The sequence below is a fragment of the Mesoplodon bidens genome, assembly GCF_964165515.1.
Source record: "Mesoplodon bidens genome assembly, chromosome: 1".
Classification (NCBI taxonomy): domain Eukaryota; kingdom Metazoa; phylum Chordata; class Mammalia; order Artiodactyla; family Ziphiidae; genus Mesoplodon; species Mesoplodon bidens.
The window spans coordinates 215,352,406-215,364,924 of record NC_138176.1 but is presented as its reverse complement, the minus strand read 5'-3'; the positions used below and the strand labels follow the sequence as shown (position 1 = coordinate 215,364,924).

Below are 12,519 nucleotides of genomic sequence, written 5' to 3'. Positions count from 1 at the left end.
AAACCGAGGTGCAGAGAGTTCAAAGTCATTTGCTCAAGATTTATACAGCTTGTACATGGTAGAGCCAGATTCAAACCCAGGCTGTCTCAGCTTCAGAACCCATGTTCTCTTTTGTATTCTATATTTACATATACAAAGAATAGAAATTACCAACCATAATTTATCAGTATAATTAGCGATTTTGTGAGTAACAATAATTTCAGAGCTCATTGTTCAAACAAATATTTTTTCTAGAGGATGTACTAAATGGGAATATGTTTATATTTCTACAAGTTTATTTAATATAGTTTGCACTTTATATTCAAAACTAAATTCAGCAAATGCTTTCTGTACTAACATTTACTAATAATATAGTGTAGTAAAAGCATAGATTCTAAAGTCAGCCAACCTAGGCTCAGATCCCAGCTCTATAACTTTCCAGCTATGTTGGGCACTTGTCTTTGTTTCTGCCTTAATTTTCTCATCTAAAATAGTTCCTTTCTCATAGGGTTGCTATAAAGATTAAATAACTTAATGTTTGTAGAGCATTTAGAATATTATCTGGCACACAGGTACTATATATATATATATATATCTGTTACATGAACTATCTCTGACATGTACATAATTCTGGGGACAGGAGGTGAGGCTTCTGAGAAAAAGCAAATCCTCTACGCTGTGCAGGTTAATTACTGATATTCAAAACTGTTTTAACCCCTATTAATTCCTGGGTTACCCTCTCAGGAACCAGGAAGTAGGAACAGGAAAGTGGTAAGCAATAAGGGGAAGAATTCTAGGATCACTACTGCAAAGCCATAAAATGGAAAAATCATCACTCCTAAGTTACAAGGTCAGGAAAGCACCAAGTATTCGGATGCAGGACCCAGAGAGAAATGCCTCTTAGGGTGCACATTATCTTAGGAATTGAAGTAAGGCTAGAATGGGTGGGATGGAGTGAGAGAAGATATAGAAAAGTTTCCGGAGAATTAGGGATACTAGTAGAGTATTCATTACTAGTCTAAGATGATTGACTGCATATGGCCGTTACTTGGTGTAATATCTTGTTTTATTTTTGTGCAGCTGTGTAACCTTGGGTGACTTGTTTAATGTCTCTGTGCCTCATCTGCAAAATGGAGATAATAGTTGTACTTTCCTTACAGAATTGTTGGGGATATCAAATGAGTTAATATGCACAAGTACCTAGAACAGTGCCTGCAACAGAGTAGGAAAAATATGTCTTCACTCTTCTTATGCATATGCTCATAGGTTGACTCTATTCCCTGGCCCCTGTGTAAGCCTGTTCTTTTCTAACAAAGAAAGGATATTTTAAACAATGAAATGCCCTGGATTCTTTATATAATAGTTCACTTAATATAGAGTCAATTTTGAGCTCATTCAAGGGAATGAAAAACCAAAATAAAAGCAAGCCAAACTCTGATATTTCAATGGGCAGATAAAAAGAATCTCACTTACCTGAGACCTTACCGTTTGTGATTTTGAAATTGCCTCTCAGGTACTTTAGAAACTCATATTGATGAGTGCAATAAACTGATGGTAAATTAAATTCTCTAGCAGATTAATTACATTTTTAGCAATAAGTTAATGGTCCAAAGTTGCCTCATTTTTTTTTAAGATCACAGAATACCATTCAGTTCAAATAACAGATAAGAATAATAGTATCTTATCCTTAATAGTATCCCTGAAAATCACACTGTCCAACTCTGTAATACAGTTGAGGACATAAGTCTATGTTCCAGAGAGGTTAAATGGCTTCCTCTAGGTACATACCTGAGGGGGGATGAGAGCCCAGGGCTCCTGACTCCTGGTTTGCTCATCTTTCATTGTATAACAGTGATCCAAATGAACTAAAATTTACGTGATGTCTACTGACTAACTTAAAAAATATATATAATAGCATTTATTGAAGAGTTACTATATTACAGGGTCTGAACTAACTGGTTTTATTTCAATTCTTCTAAAAACTATGAAATAGGAGAATTAAATGAGCTTAAAAAGGTGAAGTTCTTAGAAGAATCTTAACACATTGTGGGCACTCAATAAATGTTCACTATTGTTACTAATATTCCTTGAAAATGTATTAAAATTCTTCAGAGTTCACTAAGAAGCAGAGAGAAAGGATTTTCTCTGAAACAGATCATTAGAGGGAGACCTCTGTGTATATGGAGAGGTCCAAGGAGTATTCTTTTTTTTTTTTTTTTTTTTGTGGTATGTGGGCCTCTCACTGTTGTGGCCTCTCCCGTTGCGGAGCACAGGCTCCGGATGCGCAGGCTCAGCGGCCATGGCTCACGGGCCCAGCCGCTCCGTGGCATGTGGGATCTTCCCGGACCGGGGCATGAACCCGTGTCCCCTGCATTGGCAGGCGGACTCTCAACCGCTGCGCCACCAGGGAAGCCCAAGGAGTATTCTTATACTAATTCATTCTTTGGTGCTCAGGTTGAGTGGATGAATGAATCTTTTTTCCCTGAATAATGTGCTAACAATGCAAGAAGGGGGGGAGACTATGCTGTGTGCCTGGAGCATGACAGTTCCCACTCCCACAGTTCCCCAAGTGGTTCTGATGTGCACAATACTATAAGGAAGGTTAGAAATGTTGGACAAGCAAATGAGTTGGTAATTTTTTGACAGAGTTCTGGGCTGCACCTTGAAAATATGGCATTCATTCATTCATCAAGATATGTGTGCTATTTGCTGGGCAACATTCTAGGCTCTGAGGAAGAATAAAACATAGCCCCTGTCCTTGAAAATCTTATCATTTGTATCATGTAGACAAATATATAAGTAATAAAATGATGGTAGCACACAAGAAATGGTAAGTGGCCCAAATACCTTCAAAGAACTATGGGAAACTTGATGAGCAAGGGATTGCTGCCTGGAAAATCCAGGAAAGTTTCATGGAGGAGGTCTTTGCATTGGCTTGGAGAGCCGTGTGTGAGTTTGTCAGGCAATGAAGATAGAAAAGGTGTTTTCAGATAAAGAACCACAGTGCAAAGGTAATTCTATACTTGGAAAACATTGTGTCTGCATAAAGGCCATGTTGATAAGGGGGTAAATAACATTGGAGAGGTTGTGTGACAGTCCGTTGATGAAGGACAGCTGCAAATAGGGGCATGAGATGATCAGAACTGTGTTTTAGGATAATAAGATTGGTGGCCATGTCAAGTACGGGGAGGAAGACCAGACAGAAAGCTGTCATAGTGCACCAGATGAGGAGTGGGAGGTGATGCGATGGAGAATGTGGAGTGAGATATCTCAAGCAAAATTCGTAGAGTTTGGTCACTAATTGTCTTTGGAATTGACTGTGGAGAGTGAGAAATTGAAATTGATCCTGATGTTTCTGCTATTTATGGAGACAGTGGACAAGGGTAGTGAAATAGGATTTCTCAGGGGAAGCTGATGACTTTAATATGTGTAGTGGCTTTGCCTCTGTTTGGTACTCAAAAAGTTCTTTGCATTTTGATTTTAGTTTCCAACTTGTATATATCTTGTCTACCTAATTAGATTATAAATGTCTGTTGAATGAATGAACACATGTAGGCTAGTGATGGGATAGAAGACTGTTTGTGTTAAGGGCAACTACACACAGATTATACCATGGAGGAAGAAGTGGAAACGCTAAGGGGAGTGGGTAGTGTTGCTTTAGGTGATAAGGTAATAGATGGGAATGAGGTGGACCTTTGTGAGTCCCATGAGATGACTCTGGGGCATGGTTAGGAGTCTGGAACTGATAGGAAATTATCTGCAGAAGATAAAGGCATGGTCAGTGCTGCGATGGTTCTTGTGGTAACGTAATGTTTATTATCTGTCCTTTTCATGTGGTACTCAGCACAAGCTACCTTGTTTTGCTTTGTGTATGTGTGTGCCCTCTAGCGTCCCCAAGCCAAAGGTCCAAGCTCCTTGTTGGCAGGAAGCATGGTTTGGTCTACAACCTAGGCTCCATAAATGTTTGCTAAGATGGCTTATTTATAGTTAGAATCACTAGAATAATGGTGAGCAATCCTGTGTTCATGAGGCACAATATAACATGTTCACAGTTTGGTTGAGTCCCTTGAGCTTTTTAAATATTAGATTACCTCTAAGGAGTAATGAAGCATATTGCTAATGAATGTGGACCCTGGAGCCAGACTGGGTTCAAAGTCTTGCGTTCTATTCACATGACTCGGGCAGCTGATTTGAACTCCATGTACCTTGGTTTCCTCAACTGCACGAAGGAGATAGTAGTAGTACTTGCTTCGCAGGGTTTTGTGAAGATCAAATGAATTAATACAGGTTAGTCACTCAGTATGGTGCCTGGCACATGGCAAACACTCTCCAGGCATTTGGTGTTACTATGTACTCCAGGGATAGTGTCAATGAGGAAAGTGCCCTGACACTTAAAAATGTTTTCTGGGCATTTTAAAGAAGTGACAATGCAGAGGCAGCTTTCTAATCTTTCACACTGTCCTTAGCGCACAGTCAGTGGGGCTGCAGGCAAAGCCAACGTCGCACAGTTCTGGAGGCAGTTGGTATCTCAGCCTGCACTGCCACCTGCCCCTGTACAGTTCACACAGTCTGTTTCACTCGCATTCCCATATTGTTTTAAAACCATCCCCTCTAGGATAACCGGGGAGATATTGACCTTAGGATGCCATCCGTTCATTTCATTTTAAGGAACAGTTTTTAAGCACTACTAGGGGGCCAGGCCCTAGGATGGAGACATGAAGAATGTTCCACGTCCCTTTTCACCAGTCTCCACTCTGTGGGATATTGTTGCCTTCGTCTGAGCCTGGTAGGGGGAGTTGTGCAACGTATCCACTCTCTGCTGCTGCCATGTGCTCCCTTCTTGAGTGCTCACTGCACTGGGGCTCCCTGGAGGCCCAAGCAGGGGGCCGAGGTGCTGTCTTCCCCAAGGAGGTGCTGTCCACAGGGCCTGCAGACAAATGATTATGACGAGCTCAGTGTCAGCAACTATGGTCATCTTGAAGCTAACAACCCCACCCATCTGCTTGCCCTCGTCACCCCATACCTTCTCCCCGAAACACACACTGCCTCTGTTAGTCCTCTGAAAGGCCTAGTTTTAAACTGGGCTTTGAGCCACAGATGCAGCTAGGTAGCTTGGAGCCTGTGGGCCTTGGATGATCACTCTGCTAGATGTTCTTCAAATTCCCTGCAAGCTATAAAAGTCTGTAATCCCATAATGATGACTTAGGACTGAGGAAAGCATAGGCAGTGTTACTATTAATATTTATATTCTCAGTAATTTTCTATATAATTGTCAGTGAGAAGGTTTCATTGTTTTAAAGAAGATACCTGTTTCAAGCTTTTAAAGATGAAATGTGTTTCAGACTTAATGTACAGTGAGATGTCATTTGGCTCCTATGCTCTAATTAATTTCTACTCTTTTCCCTCTGATCCACAGTTTGGGGATATGGCTTCCTGTCAGTGACAATTATTAATCTGGCATCTCTCCTCGGACTGATTTTGACTCCGTTGATAAAGAAATCTTATTTCCCTAAGATTTTGACCTATTTTGTGGGGCTGGCTATTGGGACTCTATTTTCAAATGCAATTTTCCAACTTATACCAGAGGTAAGGAGGTTGGCTGTTTGTTTCTGTGAATAATTGTTTCTCTTAAATGTTTCAGCACTTTGTACATTTTAAGCCTCCATAATTCTTGCAGCATTTTATGGTCTGGTTTATAGTGTTTTGGATAAGAGAAAGCTGAATCACAGCAAATGAAAAAGCTTGTCCCAAGCTGCAGAGGAAGTCAGCGTCAGAGAGAAAATTAATATTCTGGGCGGCCAGGCACCAGGACGTGCTCAGACAGCTCTGGGACACCTCGGAAGGCCTTACGACTCTATTCTGTCTCACATTTGGCAAATTTAATTTTTCTACACTCTTTTTATTATTTACTTGTTTATTTCTGAAGTGCACGCAGTGTCAAATTTACTAAGATATACAACAGAATTCCTCCATGGATCAGTTCGGTGCTTTTTGACCACCTAGAGGGGTGGGATAGGGAGGGTGGGAAGGCAACGCAAGAGGGAAGAGATATGGGAACATATGTATATGTACAGCTGATTCACCTTGTTATAAAGCAGAAACTAACACACCATTGTAAAGCAATTATACTCCAATAAAGATGTTAAAAAAAATTCCTCCATGTATTTACTACAGCTAAAGAAGACTAGAGGGTAAATTAGAACATGGTTGACAAACCTTTTCATTCTTTTTGATTGTGGATAAAAATCAATCGAAGGCCAATAAATAAACAGCAGCTTATTTGTTCCTTTGGTAAAACGTATTATTGATCTGCCATTGACTACAGTGTGCTATTCAGTTCATCAGCACATGATATATATGTTTTATTTCAAATCTGTAATGTGGCCATATAAGGAAGAGAGATGGAGTGAGGAGAATAAGTGAGAGGAAAAGAGACAGGAAGGAGAAAGAGACATTAACAGGAGGGAGTCACAAAGGGCAACTGGAGAAACACATGTACACGTGGACAGTATCTCCCCACTCGTGCACACACAAAGATGGAGGGGCAAGCTCTGAACAAAAAGAAAATGTACAGTATCACCTTCAGCTCATAAGTTTTAGAAAATTATAACTAAAGCTCCTTTTAGTTTTCGCAGCTATATATGAAAGTGGGGATGTAACTTCTTAAAGTCATAGTTTTTAAAATTATTATTATATCTAGAAAGGACCTAGGAGAACATCTACTTCAAAGCCTCAATTGTAGAGATGAAAAAATTAAAATCCAAGGGGATTAAATGACTTGATTACAGCCATGTAATCAGCTAGTAACAAAGCTAGGATGACAAAACAGATTTTCTGATTTTAAAAATTATATGTAGTATATTTGATATAGTATTATATATATTAACTCACCTGATTTGTGGTGAGTCAAATTAAATTAAACAAACTGACATGGTATGTGGACTGAGGATTGTACATTTATGATTTTGAGGTTCCCTGTTTTATTGAAAACGTAATAATACATTAAAATGTCTATTAGGAAAATAAACTTCTTCAACAGCACTTATACAGGTTCTTTTGCCTTTCTGTGATAATTAGGGAATTATGGATATGAGCAGAGAATTATGTAAACACTAGAGAATCTATCTTTTTAATAATACCCCCAATTTACATAGTTATTTCTTTTTAAAAATTTTTTTTAAAAATTTATATACTTTTTATTTTTGGCTGTGTTGGGTCTTCGCTGCTGTGCATGGGCTTTCTCTAGTTGCAACGAGCGGGGACTACTCTTCATTGCGGTGCACGGGCTTCTCATTGCAGTGGCTTCTCTTGTTGCGGAGCACGGGCTCTAGGTGCGCAGGCTTCAGTAGTTGGGGCACGTGGGCTCTGTAGTTGTGGCTCGCGGGCTCTAGAGTACAGGCTCAGTAGTTGTGGTGCATGGGCTTAGTTGCTCCGCAGCATATGGGATCTTCCCTGACCAGGGCTCAAACCCGTGTCCCCTGCATTGGTAGGTGGATTCTTAACCACTGCGCCACCAGGGAAGTCCTGATAGTTATTTCTTTTGTGGCAAAATTATTTCCCCTTTGCTATTTTATTTTCATAACCACTGTGTTCGTTGTATAGAGTAGGTATTTTTATGCCATTTTTGCACTGTGTAAATAGGTCTGGAGAAGTCACTGAAAAGAAGATGTGGCATGAGGTCTCCCCAGAGACAAATGTAGAACAAGAACCCAGGCATTTTCTATTCTAGACTGCTGTTCAGAAGGGAAATTTACAATGTGTGGAATGGTATAAAGCTGTGGCTTTTCACATGTTATGCTCCCCTGCTATGTTACTTATTTTAAGTTTGTATTTCTTGTCTGCCTAGAACATCTTGACTCTATAATTTCAAACTCCAGCTCTTGTCCTGTGTCCTTTCAACAATGAATTATTTCATTCTCATCATTTGTGAGTGTGTGTGTATGTGTGTGTGTGAGTGCCTGGTATCCTATATCTTTTCTTCCTTATTCTGGGGCTCAGTCCTCGATTTATTTATCTCTTTAGGACTTGTTAGGATCCTCTAAGTTCAAGGGGCTCTCTCTTGGGAAAACAGTAATCCAAGTGACCTGCCATATTTGCTTTAAAAAGTTGACTCTGGAAATTATGGGCAAATATATTACTTTTAGTAAAAGTGGATAATCAATGTCTCATTTGTCTTAATTACCCATGTCTAATATTATCTTATAAATACAGGAATCAGTGCTGCTTTTTTACTGCTAAAAGTTTACTTTCTCAGGGCAAGTATCACTGAAGGTGTTATAGCTAGGAAACTATAAGGTACTCTGGGGGCTTTATTTAATAGGACTTCCTCTGGTTATAAGACTTCAGTGCTATCTCTTACAGTTTGATTACTCAGATTTCAGCATTTTTGTTTTATGATTTTGGCAGGTAAATTCCCAATATTACCTGGATGTGAAGGATGGACTTAGGACTGTGGTGAAAATTATTTACTGAATCAAATTAAATGACTTGGTCTTACCTGAATTGCCTTTTTTTCTCCCTTAGGCATTTGGATTCAATCCCAAAATTGACAAGTATGTTGAGAAGGCAGTTGCTGTGTTTGGTGGATTTTACATACTTTTCTTTTTTGAAAGAACACTTAAGATGTTATTGAAGACGTATGGTCAGGTAAATGGACTTTATTTAAAATGTTTGATGTTTTACCCACTAAAGCTACTTTATATAGGCAAATAAAGGCAGGAATTTTATTCTTACAATTATGTGAACAGTTCGGTTTTTAGACTTATGAATGTGAGGAGAGAAAGAAAAGGATCAATATATTGATAAGTATAAGAGGAACACTTGATTCTTATTGTAGAATTTGTAGTAAATACTAACAACTTAATGTCCAATTACAGATGCACATAATTTGTATTCCATTCATATCCACCAACATAAGAAGGTATATGCACCCTAACATGAAAAAACAAAAACAGGAGAATCTAATAAATGAAGATGCATTTAAAGGAAGAGAAATTTTATAAATCTAAAAAGATTATACTATATACAGAATAGATATAAAATTTTTCTCTTATAAATAAAAACCATTAAATTCTCTATTTTCTTGCCTGTATGAGCCATCTTTGTTTCTTCTTATAACCTTTTCCTCCCTTATTTTTCTTATAGGATGGTCATACCCACTTTGGAAATGATGACTTTGGTTCTTCTCAAGAAAAAACTCATCAGCCTAAAACGTTACCTGCCATCAATGGTGTGACATGTTATGCAAATCCAGCTGTCACAGAGCCTAATGGACACCTTCATTTTGATAATGTCAGTGTGGTATCTCTACAGGTATTGTAATTCTCTTTACTGCGTCCTTCACACTATGTGAGACTGTTGTGCATGCAGCCAGTCAGTATTTTGCACATTTAATTGTATCAGACTTATTCCTGCATGTGTGGGATAAGTGGAATGTAAGTTTGTTTCTTTTTCCACTTTCCCTCCATCAATTTACTGCAAATATGCGAGTTTAGCAATAAATTGTAGGTTGCTGGGTTGGAGGCTTTAGTATTCTCTAAGATTGTTTAACTATGTAAGAGTTACTAAGATTTATACAATCATATGTGGCAAAATTAATTTAGAGCATTTCTCTTATTTTGCAATTCTTTCGAGATACAAAACCAAAGAATCCCTTTGAGTGATTTTGAAACTGAAAGAAGACTTGTAAGCTATTAAAATTGTGTTCATTAATTAATTGATTTAGAATTTTCATTCCCATTTTCTAAATAATGTTAATAGGTATTATTTCTTGAGCAAGTATTATATGCCAGGTAATAAGCCAGCACTTATTTTATCTCATTTACTTTTTATAACAACGATTAAAAGTAGGGATTCTTTTCTACATATTAGAACTACATATTAGAACTATTAGAACTAAAAGCAGGGGTTATTTTCTATGTATTAGAATTATTTGGAAATCAAACCCAAATTATGTATGCAAAAATGAGAATTTATTGGAAAGATAGTGGCTATCTAATGGGATAGCCAGGCTATAGGAAGATCAACAACCCTGGAACCATTAGAATTATTAGGACTCCCACTCCCTTCTCCTCTCTGCATCTTAGAGTCATTCTCTTTTTTCACTGTGGATGGGCTCCTTCATAAACGGGAACCATAGTCACTAGCAACTCCTGGGATTTATGTTTTATAATTTAGGCTACTAGAAGGAAATGGACCTGCCTCTTTAAGTCCTAAATCCCAAATTTCTGGCGAGTGTCTCCTTGGTCCAGCTTGAATTAGATGTCCACTTCTAGACTAATCTAAGTGCTTAGAGGGTTGAGCCCTTTGTATGGCCCCAAGGGAATATGGATGCGGTAGAAGAGTGGTTATTAAAAGGGAGACTGGGATGCTAGTGTCATGGGTGTCCACACATGTCTCATTTGACAGATAAAGAAAGTGGAGCTTTGGATGCTAAGTAACCTCTCCAGGGTCTCTCAGCTCATAAATGACAGATCCAAAAGCTACAAAGTTAAATACAATATAAAAGACGATAATTAAAAATAAAATCAGAAGGAAGTCAGCTAAGAAAAAAAAAGAAGAAAAACGATATTTGGAAGAGGTTATTAACGCAAATGATCTGAGTTTCCTCTGGAAAGAAAATATGATTGGTCCTATACTTCTTCCCACCCGATTAAGGAAAATCTCAGGAGGGATTGAAAAGGCAGTTTTATGTGAGCACTAAGCTAAGAGAGGAAATTATTTCATGCAATATAGTGAATGATGCTTTTAGGCAAGACTTTGCAAAGAATATGTAAATGTTCAAATAGATAATTTCCTATAATAATTACAGCTAACCTTTATTAAATGTTCAAGGACTATGCCTAGAACTTTAGATGAATGATCTCATTTGATCCTCATAATAGCCTAGGAGATAAGCACTCTTACAATTAGGAGATTGTGGCTTAGAGAGGTTAAATAAACCCAAGGACACACATCTCCTAATGATGAGGCTTCTATCAGGACTGAGGCCATCTGATGCGGAAGCTTGCACTCTTATACGCCTTGCTGGATTGCCTTCGTCATGTCACTGTTCTGTTAGGATCAAGATGATAACATTAACTCTTAATAAATATTAAGTTTTGTAGAGCGAAGATGATAATTTTGGCCCATGGTTAGTGCTTTCTGAGAACAAATAAAATTGATCTGCTCAAAAGTTTGACTTTAGTTTTAAAGTTTTAGGACTCCTGGTTTCTGATTCACAGTGGCCAGAAGACATGTTTGCAGTAAACACAAACACCGTGGCAAAGATGGGGTCCTAGACAGGATCCTGTTTTACATAATTTAGAAATATCAGTCAAATGGCCCTTCTTTCTCTGCTTCTGGTAGTAGTGCTAATATACAGGCTTTCATTCATTTATTTAATAAACATTTATTGAGTGCCTGCTCACTGTCCTAGGCACTGGGGATTCAGAAGCAAACAAATTCTGGTGAAGCTTATAGTTTATTCAGCAGAAATAGATAATATAGAAAAGAGTAAAACAAGAAAATATCAGGTAGCATTAACTATTTCGATGAACATAAAACATGGTGATGTGGCAGTGACATGTGGAGGCTTCTTTGATCTATCAAGAACGGTCCCTTAAGAGGTCAGAGGAGAATTGGATAATGAGAAAGAAGAACCAGCCATGAAAATATCTGGGAAAATAATGTCCCAAAAGCTTTGAGAATAATCAAATGGGTCCCATACAAGGGAACGGGGAGCTGAATGGCGTTGGATTTCCTGACATCAGTGCTGGAGACCAGTGGCACAGTACCTTCAATATTCTGAACAGAGGCAACTGTGGAATTGTAAACCTGGGTAAACTACCAATCCAGTGAGAGAGCAGAAGGAAGCTAGGAGTCTTGAAATCTACTTCTAGGAATGAGAAGTCCACCTGAAGTAGAGAAGGTGTGTGCCAGGATGACAGCCATGAACCAGGCCTTGACATGAGCCACATAGAAAGTCCTGATGCTAATTTCATCTGGGGACTATTTTCTGGCCGTTTTGGTTGTAGGTACAATCTCTAGTGAAGAGAGATTTAAACAAATTGAGCAACACACTGTTATTTTCGGTTTTCTCTTCACATCGCATTAAAAACAGAGGAAAGAAGAGACATTTAAGCAATGCTATCAGGGTCCAGATATTGCTTTAAGAGACAATAGATAGAGAAATATGAGTGATACTGATTTTAATAATAAAATTAGAATATTTTCTAGTATTTTATATGATGAGAATATAGTTAACCTGGGTGACCCCATTACAATGATTGAACATGACGTGTAAAATTCATGGTTTGTTTCGAAGCCCAAGCATTGCCCTGAGAATTTTGTTGACGCTTCCTGTTTTTACTGTTTTGACACAGTGAAGTTTTTCCAAATTGAAGATAATAAGAAGCCATCTAAGAGCGAGTTAAGAAAAGTAGTTTAATTTGACATTGTTATCAAAAGAACACAAATTATATGACAATCTGGATTACAACAACATGATTCTTGGTTTTTCTGGAATATAGGAAGAACAAAAGAAATGTTATAGAATAATTA

General features: G+C 38.2%; 1 protein-coding gene across 2 annotated transcripts in view; it reads left to right on the top strand.

Annotated features, from left to right (window-relative positions):
- The window catches only part of SLC39A8 (solute carrier family 39 member 8), a 74,636-nt gene that overhangs the window by 27,905 nt on the left and 34,212 nt on the right, over positions 1 to 12,519 (top strand). For both annotated transcript variants that reach the window (XM_081243493.1, XM_081243494.1), the window contains exons 4-6: positions 5,396 to 5,565; positions 8,503 to 8,625; positions 9,124 to 9,291. In XM_081243493.1, coding sequence (XP_081099619.1) covers positions 5,396 to 5,565; positions 8,503 to 8,625; positions 9,124 to 9,291 — 461 coding nt within the window. The remainder of the gene's footprint in view (positions 1 to 5,395; positions 5,566 to 8,502; positions 8,626 to 9,123; positions 9,292 to 12,519) is intronic.